This window comes from Rhopilema esculentum, chromosome 14 (assembly GCF_057945365.1).
Source record: "Rhopilema esculentum isolate cy_ngs chromosome 14, ASM5794536v1, whole genome shotgun sequence".
Lineage (NCBI taxonomy): Eukaryota > Metazoa > Cnidaria > Scyphozoa > Rhizostomeae > Rhizostomatidae > Rhopilema > Rhopilema esculentum.
The window spans coordinates 1,090,070-1,117,277 of NC_142828.1; the positions used below are offsets into that span (position 1 = coordinate 1,090,070).

Consider the following 27,208-nt stretch of genomic DNA (forward strand, 5'->3'; position numbering starts at 1 on the left):
TATCGATTTTCTATTTTTCGTGGGTTTTCTTAAACTTTTCGGTCTTGTTGCAGGTTTCGATCGAATCAACCTCCTTGCCAATTGAAGTTGTGTATTTCGTTTTATCTTGCTGTCGGAATTTTGGCGCATCTGCTTCTTTCGATCAAGTCTGCGAAAGGTTCGAATTGGCAAAAAAATATCTCCTAAATTTTGAAAAAGGGGAATTTTTTTTCGAGCACGGTTCATTTTTTAGGTATCTAAAGTGAGAATATAAGCAGTCTAAATGCTTTTTAGTTCGATCAAATTTGAAGAGAAAATCAGACAGGGGAAACGCAATCATTCTTATGCACAAATAATGCTATTTTCTTTGAAAAATAGTAAAGAATTTTTCAAGAGATTTCTTGATAGATTTTTACCTACAATCAGTTTGTAGGCACGCAGACTTTTAGGGTGAAATATGATGAGATATCACCTCAGTCCATTGCAAAAACTTGGAAATTACATTTGAGAAAAACAACTTTGCTTTGGAAGGGTTCCCTTGTGCATTTAGCACAAAATTATCTCAAGCAGGAATATAAATGGTCTGAGCACTTTCTCAAAATGCTTTGAACCAATTTGAGGGAAAAAAGACAGAACATGATCATTTTAATGCAAAACATTAAGCTATTGTCTTTAATAAACGACATATCTTTTAGGGAAATTTTTTCATACATTATTGCTAAAAATCGTTTAAAAACAAAGGTCATCTTCGAAAAATTACAGTTTTTTGATACATTTCTAGATAAAGATTGCAGAAAATTTTTCAAGAATAAACATTACATCGAAAGTTTTTCATGAAGGCTACAAATCAATTAAGTAGGGAATTGAGAAAGTCTCCTAGAATTTCACCACGTTTTGTAAACAGGCAATCTTTATCGGGCAAAATTTTTGGTTCAGCAAGTTTGAAGTAGGAATCAAAAGGCCGAAAATTTATCCTAGTATTATTTCAGCTTATTTGAGGGAAAATTGGTGAGGGAAAATACAAAAATTTCCATCCATAAGCTGAAGTCGCAATCTTGGAAAAATTACAGTTTTTATATCAATTTCTAGCCAAAGATTATTTAAGCATGAAGATTAAATTTCAAAATTTTACGAAAAGGCTACCAATCAATTATGAAAGAATAAGAGAGTCTCTCCATTTTATAAAAATAAATAAGACAAATGATTTGGAAAAAATTCGCAGACTACCCCGTCATGTGGTGTAAAGTAGGAATAAAAAAGGACTCAAGTCTTTTCTTCAATCCAATTTCAAAACAATCATTTTATGCAATTAATTTAGGCCTCTGAAAAATTACGGACCTTTTCTGATAAATTCCTAGCTATATTTTTGCTAAAGAATATTCTTAAGCATAAAGATAATATCTACAGCAAGGAGTTGGTAAAATTATTTTCTCAGTTTTCGACACACACCGATACAAAAGAATTTGAAAAGAGGGATTTCTCTTGGCGAAAATTTTTCATAGATTTTATTACTGTTATTCATAGTTGAAATCAAAATGGCCAAGATTACTATCGATTAAAATTAAGATTAAGATTTTAGCCATTACTTCCAGCTGCTTCTAAGAAACAACTAGAGAAAGATTGCACGTTCATTTGTATTAAAAAACAAAGGCTATAGTCTTACCGTTCTCTTTGGAAGCATTTGGAATCCTTCAATCTTCCTCCGGTCAAAATTTTCCCCGTCAAAACCTCCCTCCAATTTTTCAAGCAATCAACTTGGGTAGGGCGTGGCTAGGGAGTGGCTACGGCATAAGGATGACAGACGCAATAGATCGAGACAAAGTTGTCTTTTAGTCGGTGGTAATTATCGCATACGATAAAACTTTGCTAGAATACCAATCACATTACAGTTCAAGAATAATTTTTCCTTTTAAAATGTCGAATAAAATAATCGATGAAAACATGATATAATATGCATTGAAAAATTTCAAAACCATGAAACACGAACAGAATTCTCTTTTCAGATGTGTTTTTTGGCATTAAAAGGGCGTGGCCTAGAAACTCTATTTTGCCAAAACCTTTCTATCGTTTCTCAAACCTTCCTCCGGTCAATGACCGTGCGACAGTAATGTTTTCTTGACTCTGGTTGTGAAAATGAATGAACATGGCCTAGACTCTTTTCGATGGTGCTTTCAAGACAATTTTGAAGAAAAGGGAGAACAAGGGGATTACTTCTCTGCAAAAAAATTAAAACTATTATAGTATTCGAAAAATTGCAATTTTTGCAAATATCTTTTGACAGATTCTTATCGAATTTTTCAAGTAGACACCATCATTTTGGGATGTTGAATAATTTTAAGTAAGTTTATATGAAGATATGACCTTTTTTCAATCTCGATACATTTACTGTTAAATATCTGGGGCATAGAATTTTCACAATAGTTTTTGCCACTAGATTTAAAACATTCTGAAACTGCAAAAACTACTTCTTGCTACATTTCTTGCTACTTGAAACAATTCTTTTCTAAATATACTGCAGGGATTCATCTAACATTTATTCTGTTCTTGGAAAGTAAAGTTTACAATCCAAATAAATTGCTATCTCTTTCAAATACTGAAATGAATATTCTGAAGTTCTCTGTTAAAACAATGTAGTTTTAAAACTTTCATGAACGTCGAATTTTGATCAAGATGTAAGGGTCCATTTAGTCTTAGGAAATGGTGCTTAATTGGATAGAAAATGTCGGAATCAAGATTGTCAAAATAAAACATTTATGCTCTAGCGGGAGGATTAATGGAACTGGCTGATCTCTAGAGATATTTTACCAAATTAACCTTTGGTAAAGCAAAACTGGAAGATAGCACGGAAAAGCAGCAATTTTCTAGTTCTTGATTTTCGAAAACGCTGCATTTTCATCGAAGTAAGGCTATTTTCTTGGAAAATGGACTTTTGCGGGCTAGACAAGATTATATCCAAACTCTTTCCTTTTCATTTGACAGACCATAGTAAACCCCTTTGAATGAAATTAACTTTCTTGTTTGCTGGAAATGATTTCCAGAAATAATTAAATGATGAAATAATGTTGGTTTAAGATATTTTCAAGGCCAGACTGAAAACTTGTCGTTTTGAATTCGAATACAATTTGCAATTCTATGGAGCATATTTATTCTGATTCCAGGAATTTTACGAATATACCGCTGACACGAGTAGCAGTAATATCATATTTGAGATTCTCAACTTTGGTATGCCATGCAAACACAGCAAGATAGAAAACTGTTCTGAACATTTGATGTTTTGACTGTTCATTAGCTTACTATTTTTGTTATTAGCCTTCTAAAATCACATTCCATAAAGGAGCCTGAGGAATACAACAATTTGCTATTTCTATCCTAAACTTTTTGCTATTTTTATCCTAAATTTGCTATGTCAAGTTTTATTTTATTCTACACGAGCAACAGTGTGTAACATTTTCTGAGGGTCATTTCGATTTTTTGCCCTAATACATTTATATTTGATTCTTTGATGGTAACCTCCCCAGCAAATTTGATGCGTGTAAGTCTAGCATCTTCCTGGTGACTTTTGTTTGTTTCTTTCGTCTCTAACAGTGGCGGTAACGGCCGTATCTGGGGCCCTAAGAAAGAAACTGAGACGGGGCCCCTATCTAAGGACTGCAAGACAGTCCCATTCAACGCTGTATGGCATATGTGGAACAGAATAGCAAAATGTAACAATAATAACTTTTTCTCATTAATTAGGAAAAGCTGAGTTACAGAAGCTCCAGTTGAAGAACTTTAAAAGTTTTTGAAAATGAGGTAAACTTGTGAGAAGTCTTAAAAACACAGATAAAATATATTACGAGGGCCCGTTTTGGCCGGGGGCCCTTAGATGTCGAAAATGTACCCTAAACTGCGTTACAACTCTCTAACCTTGTTTGGTTGTTGGAGCCATCCTAAATAAATATTAGTGCCTTCTCATTTTAGATAAGTATTGACTTGAATTGCATCAACTAGAAACGAATTGGAATTGTTATTTCCAAGAATTTAAGTAAGGATACAGCTGCGACAGCCGATACTGCTGAAAACAAGCTTGCTTCTTGATCAGGAAAAACAATTTATCATTCACTGTTGAACATTAAATGTTTCAGTGTCCTGATAGAATAAATTCCCAATTTTACATACGTCTGGTTTCAATTAGAATTTACAATATAAAATATTCCATTTTCATAACAATAAATTTCAAAATGTTAAAATTATGAACAAGTTGTACATTTTGGGCCATAGTTGTTGTGGCAAACATCTTAACACATGCTTGGTAGCATAATGCATGATCTATTATCTAACCCCCGTTCCCTAGAGCATATTCATTCCAATAGCAGAAATATATCAACATTGAAACTGGGGGAGGAAGGGGGAGATGTAATACATTAAAACCCGTTAAATTTCACGCTCATTTACTTTCTGAAATGTTCTGGCTTTTAAGAACCGTTTTAGGTCAAAGTATAACATAAAATTTCTTGTATATGGCTCCGAAATGTCTTATTCTTAACAAGGAATTAAAACCATTAGGCCCCATAGAAATGATTTAAATATAATCATAAAAATGTTTCAACATATTCTCTATAAGTCTTTCTTTTTGTGTTTAGCTTGGAAAGCATATTGCGGGGCCTTACTGTAATTTAAAATGTCTGTTCAGGATTGTAGTGTACATTACTTTTCAGTTTCTAGCAAAATATTAGCAAATCTATTTCCAATTTGCAATCGGCTAAATTTACTCAGGTAAATGCACATAGCATTCCTCGGGTAAATTTAACCTTTATCAAAAGTTCTCAATTCCTATCCCTTTTAGGCCAACATCGATATCACCGGAGATTGTATGTTCAAAATTCCTTGAAGGGGAATTCCTTATCTTCAAAATTAGTTATTTGCAAGTGAATGCTGGTTTTCTTAAAAAAACCTTTTTAATAGAAGAAAAATAGGCAAGGCACTCATAAACAAGAAAACCCTTTCTAAATTAGTTACAAGTTGCTACACTGACAATTTCCTTAATAGCATCTCTGTCTTCAAACAACTATAAAGATAAATAATTTTTAGATTCTTTTGAAAGTGTTTTTTATGATTTCAGAATTATTTGGGTAAACCGAAGTCAAGGGGGGAAATCAAGGCTTTTCTAAGCTACAATCATCTCCTCCACTGCTCTATCGGCTCGAAATGAATAGCGGAACCAGTTGTTTTATGAGATTACACAATTGTTTGGAGAGCTGCTCATCCAGGAGATAACGACTCGTACTGCGAAGACCTCCTCCGCAGCTTTTTAATGCAGTAGCAAAAGCATAGCATAAAACTGAATGCAATAACAACAACGCTTAAAGAGGAGAAGAAAATGAAATCCTGTCGCGTGATTTTACTCGTGGCTTCTTCAACAGGCACCAAATTGCTTGCATTCACCATGAAACCCAGTGACCAGCCAACATCATGACCTCTTACCTTTAAGTACAGATGGAAAAGCATCATGAGATAAGGCTACCCGGACAGGTCCGAGAAATGCAATGGGTACCCGTTGTTTGCGAGCACCATACGTATGTTTACACTAACTAATTCACAAGCACCACTGATGCAAAGCCTGCAACATTTTGAATCTTTGTTTAGTGGTTTGCATTCCGATCACATTGGTAAGCATTCGATGCAATTACCTTTGGCAGCAGATGGAAGGGGTCATCCCCCTCTTTAAATGACATATGTTAAAAAATAAAAACAATTAATCAAAGACTCTAAGCTAGAAAATAGTTCCGCAAAATAGGCAAATAGAAAATAGAAAGAAAAGGAAAGAGCCCGTCTTAATCAAATAAGAATTGTAACCCTCTTATTTCTTTGCAAGGCAAAACTTAGAAGAAAATTTTTCAAGACACCGATCTATCTTAACTGAATGATTAAGCGAGAAACTGCTGGTGGTTGCACCTGGTTTTACAAAGCAAATGTGAGCAATAGCTCGTCGGATAACTGACTGAAGTTTGTTTGACTTTTATTGAAAACTGATTGGCTTTAAGAATAAAAAACTCAAAGGGACCTGAGACCTAAAACAATATAGGTAATAAGTGCAAACGGTGGGCGGGGCAAGGACAATAAACAATAGTTCAGTGATCGGATATTTTTCTACCAAATGTGACCCTACTTCATTGGAAACACTTTGGGAAATAAATCCAAGGTAAACTGCGTTATAAAAGAAGGGCTTTCTGCAAGCATTACTCAAAAAATATTAAGATTGCTTCCTTGCTCGCTTGCAATTAGACGTCTAAATGTCCACAAAAGTGTACTTTGTCAGAAATGAAGAGAAAAGGTACTTACTTTCGACCTGAACTTGACATTTGTCGAGTTTTGTTCGAAATGGAAACCGTACGTCAAAATCTGATTCATATAGAGTGCATTGAAACAATTTTTCGGTAAGAATTTCAGCGAAGTTCCAGGGTTTTCCTCTTTTACCTAAAAAGCAAAAAATACTTTCAAAAATTTCTTTAAAAATTTGTGTTTTTTAAACACAATATCAAAATTATTTAAACGAATTCAATCAGCTGAGATTGTAAAAAGATTATCAATCTATCTAACCGCTGGTACTTAATTAAACAATAAGTGACCGCGGAAACAAAGGATAAACACATCTCAGAGGTTTAGGAATTTTTTGGCAGGGACAGTCATCTTCCTCGGCGATCGTTAAACGCTCTTGCGCAACCGGCACGCTTTGCGACTGTAATTCAAAAACCGGCATAAAAACGTACTGTATGAAAATACAAAACACATAAAATTTCTCAAGACAAATGCCGCTACGCATGCCGGTTGCGCAAGAGCCTTTGAAGAAGGGGTGGGCAACCTACGGCCCGCGGGCCAAAATCCGGCCCGAAAATTTTTTTGGCCCGCGAGATAAAAAATATCACATTATAACATATTTTTGGTTGGCAAGGGTGATTTTCCCAAGGGTGCGAAATAGTGAATGCAAAATAATTTAAAATTCCTTTGAAACTCATCCCCGAAGAGAACAGCCATCTCGGTCTTGCAGATCTAAAAGTACAACTAAAGCATGCGATTCTGCTATCGGACAGCATTTACTGGAAACCAAGATTGTGCAAAAAACTATAACAGCGACAATTTTTCGGATTGTTGGCAAAGCCCGATCGTCGTTCCATCTAGCAGTTTGGGAATCTATCTACGTAAACATGAATAGCCCACTTTTGTGTAGACAGAAGGGGTTCGTTTTCACTTAAGGATTCAAATGGCATTCTCAATAGGCAAGCAGCACTGTTTGGGCAACCTCGACAGTCATATGCTCGCGTTTCTGATTGGCCTATTTTGATCCACAACTTGGTATATATATTCGAAAAGCTTTGGTATACTCAAATTTTTGCTTTTTTCAAAGCTATTTTTAAGTTTTGTACCACCAAAAGATTGTTTGCATAATCTAAAATCTTGATCAAATAATGGAAAGATTTGCTCACTGTCCATCGTCACGAATTCATCCTGCTTAAAGACAGGATAGCAGAATTTTTTAAGGGACTGGGCGAAAGTTATCAAATGCTGAAAGAATAAATCTGACTGGATGCACTAATGGCAGTTGAGCAGGGATGACGGTTGTCCCTATTTTGTCATGTCTCGTTGGCTAGGGTGCTGGGGGGCAAAAATGGATAAATTGGTGTTTAAGTATATTTACTCTAGGGTCTCTAATAGACGGGCCCCCCGTGTATTAATTTCAGAAGAATTTGCCATCCCCCGTCGCTTATTAGCACCCCCTTCTATTAAATTTTACAAATCTGTCATGACCAGAACACCCAATTTTCACTTGCCAATAATTCTCCTTCTTATGTTATGTAGTTACTTTAATTTTCATAATTTCCCTTGTTATGTTTGTCTATCTTTATCTCTAACTATCTATCCATTATCAAGTAACCAGTGTCATCATCCTACTAATTCCATTGCCTTTTAATTAAAAGATTTACCAACAACCACTCCTTCTATTAGCTCCCCTTTGCTATTGAAATTTGGTGACATTTTATTGAAAATTGGCCAACCTGAACATCCCCTTCTATTAGCAACCCCCTTCTATTGAAAACTGGCCGACATGAACAATTACCTCCCCCTTCTATTAGAGACACTACAGTAGGTGGATGGTCTGAGTTAAAAGGCCGATGTTGGAACGTTGTATTTCCTTGCAAAGACGATTTATTCAAACTCTGAATCACAACCTTTTTAATTTTGGTTGGGTTCTTTTAGTTTCTCTTTTCGCATTCATACTTGTTACAGTCTTTTCTATCGTTGCAAACTATTTATGTAAAAAGAGGTTTGTAATTGTATTGTAATTGAATTTAAATGAAAGTTATTCATTTTTTTATCATCATTTTTTACAGCTATTGTATTCGTTTTTCTTATTACCTTTGGCCCTCTTAAAGAAAAGGTTTGAAAGATCTGGCCCAGTCTCCAAAAAGGTTGCCCACCCCTGCTTTGAAAGGAATTTGCAACGGTGCTTCTGCAATGTAATCCAAAATTTTCATGATTAGAATTTGCCTTAAGTTGTTGCCCGGCCGAAGCTGTTCGTATGCCCTGCACATTGCATTACTTTACTTGTTGAGAAGAGGGTAAGGTAGTTCCATCCCCGATGAAGAGAGAGAGGAGCTGAAATAAAAAACCAAATTATCGACCTGAAATCAGCAAGTTTATTCAGTTAGGTCTAATAAATTCGATTACTTTACCTGAGTCCAAGATTTTTGACAAAATTCGCTGCCAGACCGAACAAAAGCATCAATGCTGTCATCTTCGGTCAGGTTAAGAAAATCGGCTATGAATCCATAACCTGAGAAGGCCTAGAAGATAAACCTGAAACACTTAGTTTTTGTTATTCCAAAGGACGTAAAAGCAAAAGTAAATACACAGCAAAGCGTCTACGAAAATACAAAGAGCCGGATGGAAAAAGTGCAATTTAAAAGGTAAAACTGAATCTTAGATTGATCGGAACCTGAATCTAAGATTTAGAAGGCTTTGCCCTTCTTGACCTTATTTAAGAGAATTCAATCTCCATCGGATTATGTTAGTTCTACACGACGGGGTAAAACTAGAAGTACAAAGATGGAATCACCCTTCAATTAAGAGAAAAACAAGGTTTTCTCAAATATAATGTGCTTGTTTTGAAAACATAGATTCCCGATAACGATTTGCTTGGCCAATACCTGATATACCTTTTCCTTTTTCTTTTCCTATTGCAGGATAGGAAAACAGCACTTCTGATAGACAACTACCGTTTTTAACTGAAAACAGCACTTTTTTAAGCTTCTTCGCGGTCATTGAAAAATCTACTGATGATTTCACGTTCAAACGAGGATCTCTATAATGCTGAAAATGTTTTAGTTTTGGTAACCGTATCGATTTAGATGGGGCAGATATTTTAAGATTGCAAATTCTGCGGATTCAACTTAAAGTTTCACTTTCATGAAAGGTATAGGAGTTTAACGAACAAACACACCACAAAGTTCCCAGTGAGCTCTGGTTGGTAAATTCCATCGAAAGAACACGATCCAAAGTTACAAGAAGTCTCATTGAATAGTTTCCTCACGACTTTCATGCACTCCTCGGGGCTGCTAGTCCCACTAAAAGTATAAGTGCTGCTGTCGTTAATCGGGAAAATGCTTCCTTTAGGCTTGATGCTGCATGGCGCAAGCCAGAGCTCCTTCGCAGTTTCTTTCGCTTCGTATCCCTCCGGAAAGCAAGGGTTACTCACATTGGAGGAGTATCCAGATTCCTGAAAAAGGTAAAAGACTTTAATAAGAAAACTATCATAATGAAGTACCACTGGCCTAAAAATTGTCATAATGATAATTATTGCTCAGCAGACTCATTTTACAAGAGAGGAGGTTCATCTTGAATTGGATTCTTTGACCCAATCCGGTTAGAAAGGTAGTCTCGTTCACATGGCATCAGGTCAGTTTCTAAACCATTTCTCTGGTTGATCACGTGCAACATTTCGCACTTTGATCCATGTCTACAAAAACCCTCTGCGTAAAACCGGAAACTGACAATGAGGTTTCATGCGTGTACGCGTATGAACGTATGGAACTTCATCAATTTGAAACACATTCATGACACATTAAGAGCGACGTGAAAATCACTCTACAAAAATTCAGTAAACACAGCGGCAGCAAGACATAGATCATTTAATTACATTAATAAATCAAGCCACTTCATAAAGACAAAAAAATATTGCTTTCGATTTTTACAAGACAGAGCTATTTTCATGATAGATAGGTCCAAGATAAAAGACGAATGTTCGAATAATTTTCTTGCCGTCGTGGCCTAATAAGATCATAAACAGACCCAGCCAAGAAATTCTCTGGAACAAAACTGAACAAAGATCCCAATACTACAGTTATAACACGCGATTCGGCAGAGATCCACAGATCCATGGTATAATCTGGAGTATGCCAAAAAAGGATTGTGCTATTCAGCTATTAAGGTCTGGAATGAATTCCCCATACCTATCAGGGGCTTCCTACCGTATACCGATTCAAAAAAACAATTAAAAATGCATTTGATCGGCTGAAAGCCCCCTAAAACACGAGCCCCTGGAAGATCAACAGCGACCTAGCTTTAAATATTTTACATTCTGCCTAAAATGCTGTATGTAAAATATCAGTTAATAGCTGTATTGTATTTTAATTATTAATAGTTTACTTATTACATCATTAGATTTAGCTGAAGGGGCATTCGTGCATAAATAATTTAAAAATCAAAAAACATTTCTTCGCTAAATTCTGATGAAGAGGGTTACCCTGGATGCCAGAGCCGCAAAAATTAACAGCTGCAAAAAACAAGAGCTGCGGAGGCAAAGGGGAGAGAAACTGTTGAAAAATCTACTCACCTGTACGAGACTCGCCAGCAGCCTCCTTTCTGCTTCTTTCAATCCATAACAAAGAAAGCTGTGAGTGTATAAGATATAGTTTCTCCCATACAGCCGCAATTCACTTCTGTACTTGCTTGGTAAATCTGTCCCTGTTTTCGGCATAAAAGAAATTTCTGCGGAGGCGCCTCCCATATCCAGCGCTCCAAATGTTGGTCGATCAGATGATTTCTAGGATAAAATCAAAACATCACGTATGACTTTATTGGTATAGGAAGAGAAACGCTGCAAGGTTAGCAGAACACAGAAAACAGTCAAAAGAGCTTCTTTTGTCATTTATTCAGCATTAACTAAATAAATGAAAAAATGAATAAAAACTGTATAAAATTAAATTTAGGATCATCAAGGTAAACAACTTTGGAAAGTGATTACGAGTAACAATTTTGATAACGACAATAGTCTGGTCTAGACAAGAAAGCGAAACCTGATGCTTTCCATACAGAACATCCAAAATATTTTCTCGAACAATGAATTCATCCCCTTTTCCTCTTTTTGTGGAAATATGTCTTATGGTCTCGAAAAGCATTTACTTTGTCAATATCAAAGAACTGGTTGAGTCATGCTTGCAAAATATTCTTTTTCAGCAAAATCGTACCAAGGAAAGACATAGACTACAGATAATTTGTCGTAGCAAAAAAATCTTCTTAAGGTCTAAAGAAACAACCTCCGACCTTGATTTCAATAAGAAACTTCCAAGCAATGAGAGAACTGCATACCCTCTTTTTTATTGGAACAATTTTATAAGAACACATACCTCAAAACTTGTCTAAAGTTTAAGAACAAGCTGAGGCTGGGCTACTGTAAAATATATTCTTGAACAAGGTTCATCTCAGCAAGGAGGAGTTTGTGTCATCTAAGGGTGTTTTTCGTTGAATTTTCAAACATGTCGGCAAATTAAAGATGCTTTACTTACTTGGTTGGTAAACGGGGCATGAATGCCTCCGTAAAGCGCAATAGCTAGCAATTGCACTGCTTACGCCTAAATAGTTTAAGAACAAATTAAGAACAATCCAGCTTCAGTTTTTCGAAAAAATTAAGTAAAGCCAGCCTGAACTTCAAATTACTGCTTCTTATTAAGAAGAGTGTCTTAAGGAAAGATACTTTCAAAATGTATGGGAAAAAATGGTCACCCGTAAGTTTATCAACTTCTACATTTTCTTCAACAATTCTCTACAGGCTCTTAATCAATTCAACTCGCCCAACTCAAACCGATAATAAATGAAACATAAACAAATAATGTCTTAAAATCGATAGGGCCGCCAGCGTCAAAGAAAAACCGCTAAGAGAGTTGCTCAAGGCAGTAAACTATCTAATCTCTGTTCAAACAACGGAAGTAAACTGTAATCTTTTTCAATAGATTCTAATGAAAACAGACAGGTCATCGCAGTATTTTGCATCTATCGGTTAAATAAGCAAGCATAAGAAAGGTCTGTAAGTAGAAACAGCTGCGATTTAGCAAACACGGTAATGAATCCAAAAAGAAACTTGTTTAACTGTGAGCAAATCTCGGAATTCAATTACGTAACTGCTTGATAGCAGAGCAGTTCTTGCGTATGCTCAGTTTAAACAGGGCTGGATTGTCGCTCACGAACCACTATGACAGAATTCTCAGATTACACCACATGAAGATGGGTAAACTAACATTTCTAGCAGGCCTTCTTGGGATTTTATGGATATGCCAAACCTGGCAGGAGATTGCAACGCAAGGCACATTTTTTGAAGAAATAACAGAAGACATTCAGCTGGACAAGGAAACCATGCCCCTTTTCATTGGCATTACTCCGACATTTCACGCTTGCAGCATGAACAGCAATTGCGGGTTTGTTATTAAGAACGTCCACGAGGAAGAAAAAGAAGCCACTACGTTACCAGAGAGCAGGGAGGGTCTGCGAATCTGGAAAAAGATGCAGCCCCATAATGACAGGACTAGTGGTGTAACAACTATACCAAGTAAGTGTCGATGCAGCAATTCTTTTTTAAGTTTAAGTCTAGTGATCAGCGATTAGATATATAGTAACAGTTTGTGAAGATTAGATGATGTGTTCATGTGGGTGTTAGTATCAAAAATATTTTTGTCTGTTAAGAAATATGCGATGCTTCGTAGAGAAGGTAAGAAAGAGCACATGTATCTTTGAGAAAGACCACTTGTATCTTTGAGAAAGACCACATGTATCTTTGAGAAAGACCACGTGTATCTCTAGGAGAGACCACACGTATCTCTGAAGCAATTTTAAAAGCAACACGTGAAGGACATTTAATGTAAAGAAGACATGTTTAAAAAATGCAAAGGAAAAGAAGGCATTGCCCTTAACAAAGGAAGTCCGCAATCGCCTGATTTGGGTAGAAAAACGTCGTTTCCATACCAGTTTTTGGAATCAGCTGAAAACGTTCAGAAAAGCGCTGAAAACATTGATATGGTTTACGTTATGCTTAACATGACTGTCAAATCGTGGTACCAAAACATCAAGGAAGTTACTAAAACAGTAACACCTTGTTGGCTTCCTTGACCTTTCTCTCTCCTAGTTAGCAGTCTCTTTCCAGCTCACTCAATAGAAGACTTTAGATAAGCCTCAAAAGGCTTCCTACTACACACTTATTAAAGACGACACAAGTTTTTAAAGTCGATATTTCTTGTGGTAAAATGTAAAATGAAATTCTTTACACCGCATTCATCGGTTAGAAGATCAATTAGAAAGCTAGTTTGATTGTGATTTTTATTTGGAACATTTCATTTGTCGATTAATGTGACCTGCGCATCAAATTGCATTGGATCTTAGTTTTTCTGACGTTGATGCTTCGCAACTTGTTTTCGTATCTCCAAACGGATATCGATGCTTTCTATTTTAGGGGCGTATAATAGCTGCAAAGATGCCATGGAAGATGGCATCAACACTAGCCAAATAGTGACTCTATCAACAAATGGCGAAATCTTTCAAACATGGTGCGACATGACGACAGATGGTGGGGGTTGGACGGTATTCCAAAGAAGAGTTAACGGGAATCTTAGTTTTGAGAAAACCTGGCAACAATACGAGAAAGGGTTCGGTGACCCAAGCGGCAACTTTTGGCTTGGACTTGAAAAAATTCATCTTTTGACAAAAGCAAAAAATTCAACCTTGAGGGTCGATTTGATAAATCTGACATTAGAGAAAGGATACGCAAAATACAAACAATTTGGTGTAGGAGAAAACCAAACAGGCTACAAACTTGATGCCGAGAACTATGAAGGAAACATCGGGGATGGGCTTGCGTGCTCGAATAGCATGAAATTCACTACATTTGACAAAGATAACGATCTTCATGGTTTCAGCAACTGCGCTGCATCATATAAAGGTGCATGGTGGTACAATCACTGTTGCAACACGTATCTTAATAGCATATATCATAATATAAAGACAGAAAGTCGATTTAAAATGACATGGTATTCATGGAGAAATAAAACCGGAGATATCGTTTACTCAGAAATGAAATTTCGATAAAGTTGTATGTCACTCCTTACCCCCTCCGCCCCCCCGTTTAAAAATCGAAGTACCGTTTCATTTCAAATGGCTCAAACCCCTCCACAACCAAATATTTTCAGAGCATTCGAATACTTCCTACTCGTAGAACATTGATAAACAAAATGATGATCAGAAAAATTTTCAGTCACAATGTTTACAATAAACCATATTAACAACCTGTTTTTCTGCGATCCTCTTCTTTAACATATTCACAGTTACCCAACCAAAAGTACCTTCGTCCTTTCCAGAGAGAACTTTCACGCTGTCTTCAAAGGTCTGAAATTTGTATTTTTTGAGAGACCTGCGAATGGATTCTATGATCTCCTCGCAGGTCGTTTGGTTTCTCGCACTAAAAGAAAAACAATATGTGTCTACAAAAACTTGAAAACAGACATGGCAACAGGTATATATTCTTTGATTTCACATCATCGATAAAATTAACCTGAAATACAAAGTAAAATAAATTTCACTGTCGATGCACACTCGAATGTGTGGAGCCTGAAGGAGTACTATGTTAAACAGTAATTCCCTGTAAATATAAAATATTTTTTGTTGAAACGATTTCTTGTAAAAAAACTTTTCTTGTAATTACCTTGACTAGTTTTACATTGTATTAGGATAACTATCATTATTTTATTACATTTTAATTTTAACAGGGCCCTTGTTGATAACAGTACTTTCTAGTACTGATAAGGTATTTTTACCCTGTACAAATATGTATATTATTATTATTATCATTATTATGTCAAAGAATGTCAGAATCTACAGCATGGGAAGGGGAGGGGGGAAGGGGAGGTGGAGGGAGAGACTATACGGTTTTCTTAGTTGTGTGGAAGACGTGCTTCTCTAAACGTTCACGTACATAACGAGTCTAGATCATTCCCTACCTTGACATTTTCTTTTGTCTAGATCATTCCCTATTTTAACATTTCCTTTCGTCTAGATCATTCCCTACCTTGACATTTTCTTTTGTCTAGATCATTCCCTATTTTAACATTTCCTTTCGTCTAGATCATTCCCTACCTTAACATTTTCTTTTGTCTAGATCATTCCCTATTTTAACATTTCCTTTCGTCTAGATCATTCCCTACCTTGACATTTTCTTTTGTCTAGATCATTCCCTATTTTAACATTTCCTTTCGTCTAGATCATTCCCTACCTTAACATTTTCTTTTGTCTAGATCATTCCCTACCTTAACATTTTCTTTTGTCTAGATCATTCCCTACCTTAACATTTTCTTTTGTCTAGATCATTCCCTACCTTAACATTTTCTTTCGTCTAGATCATTCCCTACCTTAACATTTTCTTTTGTCTAGATCATTCCCTATTTTAACATTTCCTTTCGTCTAGATCATTCCCTACCTTGACATTTTCTTTTGTCTAGATCATTCCCTATTTTAACATTTCCTTTCGTCTAGATCATTCCCTACCTTAACATTTTCTTTTGTCTAGATCATTCCCTATTTTAACATTTCCTTTCGTCTAGATCATTCCCTACCTTGACATTTTCTTTTGTCTAGATCATTCCCTATTTTAACATTTCCTTTCGTCTAGATCATTCCCTACCTTAACATTTTCTTTTGTCTAGATCATTCCCTATTTTAACATTTCCTTTCGTCTAGATCATTCCCTACCTTGACATTTTCTTTTGTCTAGATCATTCCCTATTTTAACATTTCCTTTCGTCTAGATCATTCCCTACCTTAACATTTTCTTTTGTCTAGATCATTCCCTACCTTAACATTTTCTTTTGTCTAGATCATTCCCTACCTTAACATTTTCTTTTGTCTAGATCATTCCCTACCTTAACATTTTCTTTTGTCTAGATCATTCCCTACCTTAACATTTTCTTTTGTCTAGATCATTCCCTATTTTAACATTTCCTTTCGTCTAGATCATTCCCTACCTTGACATTTTCTTTTGTCTAGATCATTCCCTATTTTAACATTTCCTTTCGTCTAGATCATTCCCTACCTTAACATTTTCTTTTGTCTAGATCATTCCCTATTTTAACATTTCCTTTCGTCTAGATCATTCCCTACCTTGACATTTTCTTTTGTCTAGATCATTCCCTATTTTAACATTTCCTTTCGTCTAGATCATTCCCTACCTTGACATTTTCTTTTGTCTAGATCATTCCCTACCTTAACATTTTCTTTTGTCTAGATCATTCCCTATTTTAACATTTCCTTTCGTCTAGATCATTCCCTACCTTAACATTTTCTTTTGTCTAGATCATTCCCTATTTTAACATTTCCTTTCGTCTAGATCATTCCCTACCTTGACATTTTCTTTTGTCTAGATCATTCCCTATTTTAACATTTCCTTTCGTCTAGATCATTCCCTACCTTGACATTTTCTTTTGTCTAGATCATTCCCTATTTTAACATTTCCTTTCGTCTAGATCATTCCCTACCTTAACATTTTCTTTTGTCTAGATCATTCCCTATTTTAACATTTCCTTTCGTCTAGATCATTCCCTACCTTAACATTTTCTTTTGTCTAGATCATTCCCTATTTTAACATTTCCTTTCGTCTAGATCATTCCCTACCTTGACATTTTCTTTTGTCTAGATCATTCCCTATTTTAACATTTCCTTTCGTCTAGATCATTCCCTACCTTAACATTTTCTTTTGTCTAGATCATTCCCTATTTTAACATTTCCTTTCGTCTAGATCATTCCCTACCTTGACATTTTCTTTTGTCTAGATCATTCCCTATTTTAACATTTCCTTTCGTCTAGATCATTCCCTACCTTAACATTTTCTTTTGTCTAGATCATTCCCTACCTTAACATTTTCTTTTGTCTAGATCATTCCCTACCTTAACATTTTCTTTTGTCTAGATCATTCCCTATTTTAACATTTTCTTTTGTCTAGATCATTCCCTACCTTAACATTTTCTTTTGTCTAGATCATTCCCTATTTTAACATTTCCTTTCGTCTAGATCATTCCCTACCTTAACATTTTCTTTTGTCTAGATCATTCCCTATTTTAACATTTCCTTTCGTCTAGATCATTCCCTATTTTAACATTTCCTTTCGTCTAGATCATTCCCTACCTTAACATTTTCTTTTGTCTAGATCATTCCCTACCTTAACATTTTCTTTTGTCTAGATCATTCCCTACCTTAACATTTTCTTTTGTCTAGATCATTCCCTATTTTAACATTTCCTTTCGTCTAGATCATTCCCTACCTTGACATTTTCTTTTGTCTAGATCATTCCCTATTTTAACATTTCCTTTCGTCTAGATCATTCCCTACCTTAACATTTTCTTTTGTCTAGATCATTCCCTATTTTAACATTTCCTTTCGTCTAGATCATTCCCTACCTTGACATTTTCTTTTGTCTAGATCATTCCCTATTTTAACATTTCCTTTCGTCTAGATCATTCCCTACCTTGACATTTTCTTTTGTCTAGATCATTCCCTACCTTAACATTTTCTTTTGTCTAGATCATTCCCTATTTTAACATTTCCTTTCGTCTAGATCATTCCCTACCTTAACATTTTCTTTTGTCTAGATCATTCCCTATTTTAACATTTCCTTTCGTCTAGATCATTCCCTACCTTGACATTTTCTTTTGTCTAGATCATTCCCTATTTTAACATTTCCTTTCGTCTAGATCATTCCCTACCTTGACATTTTCTTTTGTCTAGATCATTCCCTATTTTAACATTTCCTTTCGTCTAGATCATTCCCTACCTTAACATTTTCTTTTGTCTAGATCATTCCCTATTTTAACATTTCCTTTCGTCTAGATCATTCCCTACCTTAACATTTTCTTTTGTCTAGATCATTCCCTATTTTAACATTTCCTTTCGTCTAGATCATTCCCTACCTTGACATTTTCTTTTGTCTAGATCATTCCCTATTTTAACATTTCCTTTCGTCTAGATCATTCCCTACCTTAACATTTTCTTTTGTCTAGATCATTCCCTATTTTAACATTTCCTTTCGTCTAGATCATTCCCTACCTTGACATTTTCTTTTGTCTAGATCATTCCCTATTTTAACATTTCCTTTCGTCTAGATCATTCCCTACCTTAACATTTTCTTTTGTCTAGATCATTCCCTACCTTAACATTTTCTTTTGTCTAGATCATTCCCTACCTTAACATTTTCTTTTGTCTAGATCATTCCCTATTTTAACATTTTCTTTTGTCTAGATCATTCCCTACCTTAACATTTTCTTTTGTCTAGATCATTCCCTATTTTAACATTTCCTTTCGTCTAGATCATTCCCTACCTTAACATTTTCTTTTGTCTAGATCATTCCCTATTTTAACATTTCCTTTCGTCTAGATCATTCCCTATTTTAACATTTCCTTTCGTCTAGATCATTCCCTACCTTAACATTTTCTTTTGTCTAGATCATTCCCTACCTTAACATTTTCTTTTGTCTAGATCATTCCCTACCTTAACATTTTCTTTTGTCTAGATCATTCCCTATTTTAACATTTTCTTTTGTCTAGATCATTCCCTATTTTAACATTTCCTTTCGTCTAGATCATTCCCTACCTTAACATTTTCTTTTGTCTAGATCATTCCCTACCTTAACATTTTCTTTTGTCTAGATCATTCCCTACCTTAACATTTTCTTTTGTCTAGATCATTCCCTACCTTAACATTTTCTTTTGTCTAGATCATTCCCTACCTTAACATTTTCTTTTGTCTAGATCATTCCCTACCTTAACATTTTCTTTTGTCTAGATCATTCCCTACCTTAACATTTTCTTTTGTCTAGATCATTCCCTATTTTAACATTTCCTTTCGTCTAGATCATTCCCTACCTTGACATTTTCTTTTGTCTAGATCATTCCCTATTTTAACATTTCCTTTCGTCTAGATCATTCCCTACCTTAACATTTTCTTTTGTCTAGATCATTCCCTATTTTAACATTTCCTTTCGTCTAGATCATTCCCTACCTTGACATTTTCTTTTGTCTAGATCATTCCCTATTTTAACATTTCCTTTCGTCTAGATCATTCCCTACCTTAACATTTTCTTTTGTCTAGATCATTCCCTACCTTAACATTTTCTTTTGTCTAGATCATTCCCTACCTTAACATTTTCTTTTGTCTAGATCATTCCCTACCTTAACATTTTCTTTTGTCTAGATCATTCCCTATTTTAACATTTCCTTTCGTCTAGATCATTCCCTACCTTAACATTTTCTTTTGTCTAGATCATTCCCTATTTTAACATTTCCTTTCGTCTAGATCATTCCCTACCTTAACATTTTCTTTTGTCTAGATCATTCCCTATTTTAACATTTTCTTTTGTCTAGATCATTCCCTACCTTAACATTTTCTTTTGTCTAGATCATTCCCTATTTTAACATTTCCTTTCGTCTAGATCATTCCCTACCTTAACATTTTCTTTTGTCTAGATCATTCCCTATTTTAACATTTCCTTTCGTCTAGATCATTCCCTACCTTGACATTTTCTTTTGTCTAGATCATTCCCTACCTTAACATTTTCTTTTGTCTAGATCATTCCCTACCTTAACATTTTCTTTTGTCTAGATCATTCCCTACCTTAACATTTTCTTTTGTCTAGATCATTCCCTATTTTAACATTTCCTTTCGTCTAGATCATTCCCTACCTTAACATTTTCTTTTGTCTAGATCATTCCCTACCTTAACATTTTCTTTTGTCTAGATCATTCCCTACCTTAACATTTTCTTTTGTCTAGATCATTCCCTACCTTAACATTTTCTTTTGTCTAGATCATTCCCTATTTTAACATTTCCTTTCGTCTAGATCATTCCCTACCTTGACATTTTCTTTTGTCTAGATCATTCCCTATTTTAACATTTCCTTTCGTCTAGATCATTCCCTACCTTAACATTTTCTTTTGTCTAGATCATTCCCTACCTTAACATTTTCTTTTGTCTAGATCATTCCCTACCTTAACATTTTCTTTTGTCTAGATCATTCCCTATTTTAACATTTTCTTTTGTCTAGATCATTCCCTATTTTAACATTTCCTTTCGTCTAGATCATTCCCTACCTTAACATTTTCTTTTGTCTAGATCATTCCCTACCTTAACATTTTCTTTTGTCTAGATCATTCCCTACCTTAACATTTTCTTTTGTCTAGATCATTCCCTATTTTAACATTTCCTTTCGTCTAGATCATTCCCTACCTTGACATTTTCTTTTGTCTAGATCATTCCCTATTTTAACATTTCCTTTCGTCTAGATCATTCCCTACCTTAACATTTTCTTTTGTCTAGATCATTCCCTATTTTAACATTTTCTTTTGTCTAGATCATTCCCTACCTTAACATTTTCTTTTGTCTAGATCATTCCCTATTTTAACATTTCCTTTCGTCTAGATCATTCCCTACCTTAACATTTTCTTTTGTCTAGATCATTCCCTATTTTAACATTTCCTTTCGTCTAGATCATTCCCTACCTTGACATTTTCTTTTGTCTAGATCATTCCCTACCTTAACATTTTCTTTTGTCTAGATCATTCCCTACCTTAACATTTTCTTTTGTCTAGATCATTCCCTACCTTAACATTTTCTTTTGTCTAGATCATTCCCTATTTTAACATTTCCTTTCGTCTAGATCATTCCCTACCTTAACATTTTCTTTTGTCTAGATCATTCCCTACCTTAACATTTTCTTTTGTCTAGATCATTCCCTACCTTAACATTTTCTTTTGTCTAGATCATTCCCTACCTTAACATTTTCTTTTGTCTAGATCATTCCCTATTTTAACATTTCCTTTCGTCTAGATCATTCCCTACCTTGACATTTTCTTTTGTCTAGATCATTCCCTATTTTAACATTTCCTTTCGTCTAGATCATTCCCTACCTTAACATTTTCTTTTGTCTAGATCATTCCCTACCTTAACATTTTCTTTTGTCTAGATCATTCCCTACCTTAACATTTTCTTTTGTCTAGATCATTCCCTATTTTAACATTTTCTTTTGTCTAGATCATTCCCTATTTTAACATTTCCTTTCGTCTAGATCATTCCCTACCTTAACATTTTCTTTTGTCTAGATCATTCCCTACCTTAACATTTTCTTTTGTCTAGATCATTCCCTACCTTAACATTTTCTTTTGTCTAGATCATTCCCTATTTTAACATTTCCTTTCGTCTAGATCATTCCCTACCTTGACATTTTCTTTTGTCTAGATCATTCCCTATTTTAACATTTCCTTTCGTCTAGATCATTCCCTACCTTAACATTTTCTTTTGTCTAGATCATTCCCTATTTTAACATTTTCTTTTGTCTAGATCATTCCCTACCTTAACATTTTCTTTTGTCTAGATCATTCCCTATTTTAACATTTCCTTTCGTCTAGATCATTCCCTACCTTAACATTTTCTTTTGTCTAGATCATTCCCTACCTTAACATTTTCTTTTGTCTAGATCATTCCCTACCTTGACATTTTCTTTTGTCTAGATCATTCCCTATTTTAACATTTTCTTTTGTCTAGATCATTCCCTACCTTAACATTTTCTTTTGTCTAGATCATTCCCTATTTTAACATTTCCTTTCGTCTAGATCATTCCCTATTTTAACATTTCCTTTCGTCTAGATCATTCCCTACCTTAACATTTTCTTTTGTCTAGATCATTCCCTATTTTAACATTTTCTTTTGTCTAGATCATTCCCTACCTTAACATTTTCTTTTGTCTAGATCATTCCCTATTTTAACATTTCCTTTCGTCTAGATCATTCCCTACCTTGACATTTTCTTTTGTCTAGATCATTCCCTATTTTAACATTTCCTTTCGTCTAGATCATTCCCTACCTTAACATTTTCTTTTGTCTAGATCATTCCCTACCTTAACATTTTCTTTTGTCTAGATCATTCCCTACCTTAACATTTTCTTTTGTCTAGATCATTCCCTACCTTAACATTTTCTTTTGTCTAGATCATTCCCTATTTTAACATTTCCTTTCGTCTAGATCATTTTCTATTTTAACATCATGTAGACAATAATGACTGGTAAAATAAATTCCTGCCTTCTTAACAGCCAACTAAACCTGAAAATGATAGGGTGTAAAACATCAGGGAAGAAGCATGTTCTAAGTATCTATGCAGCTTAGTAACAAAACACAATATAACTTGTTTGCTTTCATAACTTTAGTATTATCACGAGATTCTTAGCGGAGCTTTTTCCTTGCTGACGTGTCTATCTCATATATATCATAGTTTCCTGATGATCGCATTGAGTATGGAACTTGGAGTTCCGACTTAGAACCGTTCTGTTCTATACACCAAAGAGCGTGTACAGCTCTTCCCATACGGTATCAAGTACTTTATGACAGACCGGTAAACAGTAACTTCCATTTCATATATATCATATATCGCTATATAATCGTTTTATTATGATTATGATTCACTGAAACGTGAACTTTAGTATAAACTATCAACAGTAAGACCGCAGCAGAAATACGTCACATTTCAGCAGTGTTTCTCAGAATGAGCTACCTTCACGAAAAGATGGTTAATTAGAAAAAGACACTTTCGACAAGTTGTTTGATTGGTCTCACGCGAAGAATTTTTCTGACATGTGAATTTTAAGGCTGGACGTGTAGGTGCACTGTAGACTTTGTGTCTTGGAATCAAGAAGCTCATAATGAGCCACCCCTGAAAGCATTTAATTGTGCCCATACATATCATAAAATATAGACTTGCAAGGAACCAACCATAAGAGTCTCATTCCAGCTGTAGCTCCAACATAAATGGGAGTGTGATGCCTGTTGTGTTTTGGCACCTTTCCAAGTGCAACGTCTTCGATACAACGTTCAATTATCTTGCTTGCATTGGAAGGGCTCTCAGGGAATCTCGATATCCCAAAATCTAAAAAATAAAGTAAAACAATGATTAATATCAGCTAAGGTGCGAAGTGCTGAAAAATTGTGGAGAACAAAACTGGATACAGAGAAGCAAGAAAACTTATCAAGCAAGAAAAACTCTTTTTACAGTTCCTTTGGAGGCAATTTCTTGTGAAGGAAACACAGTTTATCTCAACAATAATAAGTTTAAAAACTCATTTGGACAATAAAATATATGAAACACTCAGATGAACATGAATAATAACTATTGATAAGCAATAAAAATTACATATGCATTCATTATAGATCAGAGAGTAAATGATTCAAAACAGCTAATTTTAAGAACATAAAACTGTAGTATAAAAAGACAGGGGTGAAGCTATAGAGAATTTAGGTTGACAACCCCTGATTTCCCAGAAAATTGCTCCACTCATGTGTCACTGTAGGCAATAATAGAATCCGGCCAAACAGCTTCAAATGAATTTACCTATTTGAGTGTCATGTCATCTTAGGACCATAGGTGAATTTCGGAATACACAGACAATTTTCTGGCCAGGAATGGTTATATATTATGGTTCAATTTGTTAATTGTGTCAGTAAACTTCGAAATTTAGAACATAGGATCTACAATCCCAGACAAAAATGAGACTTTTCAAGGAAAGCTTATATTTTCACTTTCCTTTAAAAAATAATGTTTCCCTCTCCCCCAATTCAATGTTGAATGCACAATTTAGAAGGACAAAATGATAGAACTACAAATCCAACATTGCTTTGGGGGAAAAGGGGAGATTCAAACTTACAGGGGCAAGGTAAAGTAGAAAACTACAAAAATTGCATTTTGTCTCAATATTTTTGTCCGGGATTGTAGACTTTTTGTATTTCTGAAAGATTGTGTCAATTTGACAACAAGCTCAAAGCAACACCCTCACATCTGTCTTTTGACTACACCCCTGTAGAAGGAAAATACAGGAAATTCAAATGTCTATTGTATCTTAAAAAGATCTTACTGGAGCATGTTGAGTATCCAATTTGGTTGACATGGGCAGTCCCTTTGTATTTAACATCACTTGGCCACCTATAAACAGTTATGTCTGTGTGTGTTGACCCAGCATCAATCACCACCCCATACTATCAAAAAATAAGGGATAGAAACTTATTATCAATTAAAGAAATACCAATGCAACTGAAATAGCATTGAAAATACTTAAAGTGGAAACTTTCTATGATTAGGCCTCTTTAACTACAATTATCATAAAATCGATTTAATACTTGTTAGGTAATTTGTAACTGGCAAGCTTGCTCTTGCCAAATACCTGACTCACAAAAGTAGTTGCAAAAAGTTTAAAAAAAAAAAAAGAGGTAACCTTAGGTAAGCATAGGTGTTGTTCCCACATTTTGTTTGAATATAAATAGGTATAAAAGTGATTATAAAAAATAGATGTAAATATAAACAACTGATTGATTATTATGATGGCAGTAAAACATTATTAAGATATCAGAATGAATAATATCAAACTTGGACATGCTAACTTTCTTTAGAAAAGAAATTACAAAAAAAATTGGGATGAATTTGAAAAATCATCTTGAAATGTTAAAGAAAAGAATTATTCGCATTGGAGAACTTATTGCGCTGACATGAATAAGTGTAACTGGTTGGTTTTTCCAGCAATACTTTTGGTTTATCTAGCATTAGGTAACAGAATCTGAAATTTGCTTTCTGGGCCATTCCAGTATAGATAGCATAAAATTACATAACACAGCATTGCAAAGAATTACATAAGAAGTATTGTATAGAATTGCATAATATAGAAATAAATATCATTGCTATGACAATTATGCTTGCAGAAAGAACAAAGACTGTTGGATAGTTAGTCACACAACTATTTTGTGACTAAAAATAAAAATATTTTGGTTCTGATGGCACTGTTCCAATATCCTAACAGAAAATCAGGGTAAAAGCAAAATAATATGTTTTATCTTAATTTAGACCTCAAACATATCAATTGCTCTCTTCGTCTGTGCACCTAGCATTATTCTATCATAAAAGATCATGACTATTCAGATATTGGGTTATAAAAAATATGTAAAAGCATACATGATGTATGTGCTCAAGAGACTTGTTGCGAAGCATTGCATATGATACAATCATACCAATTGCACCAAAAACAAAGAAAGATAGTGCCAGAACAAGCATGGGCCATCTTTGACAAATGCAACCTGCTGTAAGAAAACAAATTTACTATTAGAAATAGCAAGTGGGTATTCATCTGCTATAACAATCCTGAAAATACAACTTATAACAACAACCATTAATATTTTAGTAAACTCAAACTCAAACTCAAAACTCAAAATATTTTTTTCAACGTAAAATTGATTAATTACAATATACCGGTTAACATAATTATACTAAATATAAAATATCCAAGTTAATATGGCTAAATAACAATGAATGGTCAACCGCAATATTTTATAGAACAGCAATGAGAATTAAACAATTTTAGGCTGATGGACACATGGAAAGAACTTTGGGCAAGCTATTGAGCCATGTATCCAAATTGACCTGTTTATAATGACAATTTTTAGTTTGAATAATAACAGTAAGATATAACAAGAATAAAATAAAGTAGAACGAAATAAAAATAAGACTATGTGTAATATTGTAATAACAGCTAATAAAAGGATCAGGACTGTACCAATTTGTTTGCCATTAAACAAAAGCTCTGGTTCTCAGCACTTACCCTGTTAAAATCAAAATCTATTTTCAAATTTTGGTACCCATGCTAAATGTCTCTGGATATAGCTTTACAGGGCTTACCATTTGAGGAGGGGTGTGGTAATAGCGCATGCTCTCCCCTCAACACTCTCCTCATAAGTTGTAGGGAGCTGAGAATGTTGAGAAACTGTGTAATCATTAAGATACCCCCTGACTTTCATAACCAGTGTTTTAATCCTGATTGACATTTTTATAGTAGATCAATATTTGCTTGTATATATGCTTGTTTATTTTTAACGAAGTTGAGTTGCGAGCCTAGAGAACCAACAGTATCATCAAAGAGCTATTCTTTGTAACTTGGTGTGGGGCTTACCCGCGTTCCCCACCCCAATCTTGTGAAAATATACAACAGAGAATGGCTTTCATCTAACTGAATGTAAAAATTGTCCAGTCATTCGCAGGTTCTGTTGAGTATTTTGAAAAGAGGTGCAAACAAAACTGTCAACATCAGAGATTGAGGGGACTTAAACAGCCATTACTATAAATAAACCTGCATTGATTTTTTTAAATTTTTCTCGACTTCTATTCTATGCCATTTTAGGAACAAATGCTACATTTGTTTTGATATAGCTCACCTTAACAAATAAGATACTTACATAACATAAATGTTCATTTATGACTTCAAAATATAGGTTTTGTGCATGGTTAGGGGCCTATGTTTCATTGAAATAAGTTAGTAAATATCTTATAAAATCCAGCAGTACATACTGCAACAGAACTTGAAATAAAAACAGAAAATGTCTAGAAATTTTCGGACAAAACGACTACCATCTTTTTTAGCTGAAACCAACAAAAAGAAGGTTCACTTTTCAAACGACAAACGACAAATGTTTTGAGACAGAAAAGGTTAATAATAATGAAAATTAACGTGCAGCGAGTACCTCATCGTCAAGGTGTAGCTTTTAGATAAATAGGGTTTTTGATGAGGATCTGAAGTACTTCATTTCTTAAAGTGCCTTGCTATACAATACGTCCAAAAACTGTAAAAGGTTTATGGCCTCAAAGGAATATGTTTCTTATAAACTCTGCCTACTTACCATCGTCATTTTCTTCATTACGGCGATCTGGTTTTTCCATTGTATTCTCTTATATGCTTTTTATCCACAAAACAAACATCTTTAAATAAATAAGCGATCTTTTAGGCTCTAAAATAATTTGGTAAAGAAAAACTGAGCTTAAAGCACGACATAAACAACAACTCCTATGGTTTTTCTCTTAGTGCCAAAC

The 27,208-nt window shown here is 34.6% G+C and overlaps 2 protein-coding genes across 2 annotated transcripts; one reads left to right on the top strand and one right to left on the bottom strand.

Moving 5' to 3' along the window:
- Nucleotides 1-4,143: 4,143 nt before the first annotated feature.
- LOC135696300 (ectonucleoside triphosphate diphosphohydrolase 8) lies at nt 4,144-27,208 on the bottom strand. The gene is made up of 10 exons (XM_065215654.2): nt 27,019-27,208; nt 25,304-25,428; nt 24,216-24,336; nt 23,080-23,233; nt 14,566-14,737; nt 10,850-11,059; nt 9,458-9,733; nt 8,691-8,801; nt 6,301-6,435; nt 4,144-5,442 (listed from the first exon to the last, which is right to left on the bottom strand). Exons 1-10 carry the CDS (start codon nt 27,056-27,058, stop codon nt 5,221-5,223), a joined length of 1,566 nt encoding a protein of 521 aa, XP_065071726.2. The 5' UTR covers nt 27,059-27,208; the 3' UTR covers nt 4,144-5,220.
- On the top strand, nt 12,329-14,567 carry LOC135696302 (fibrinogen-like protein A). Its single transcript, XM_065215657.2, has 2 exons — nt 12,329-12,838; nt 13,736-14,567. Exons 1-2 carry the CDS (start codon nt 12,442-12,444, stop codon nt 14,365-14,367), a joined length of 1,029 nt encoding a protein of 342 aa, XP_065071729.2. The 5' UTR covers nt 12,329-12,441; the 3' UTR covers nt 14,368-14,567.

Excerpts from the sequence above, each read along its gene's own strand:
- LOC135696302 (XM_065215657.2), top strand. The coding sequence starts at position 12,442 with ATGCTCAGTTTAAACAGGGCTGGATTGTCGCTCACGAACCACTATGAC. Across the intron at positions 12,839-13,735 it reads TGGTGTAACAACTATACCAA|GGGCGTATAATAGCTGCAAA; the intron begins GTAAGTGTCGAT and ends TTTCTATTTTAG.
- LOC135696300 (XM_065215654.2), bottom strand. The coding sequence starts at position 27,058 with ATGGAAAAACCAGATCGCCGTAATGAAGAAAATGACGATG. Across the intron at positions 14,738-23,079 it reads GCTGGAATGAGACTCTTATG|TGCGAGAAACCAAACGACCT; the intron begins GTTGGTTCCTTG and ends TTTTTCTTTTAG. Across the intron at positions 11,060-14,565 it reads AGAGGATCGCAGAAAAACAG|AAATCATCTGATCGACCAAC; the intron begins GTTGTTAATATG and ends ATTTTATCCTAG.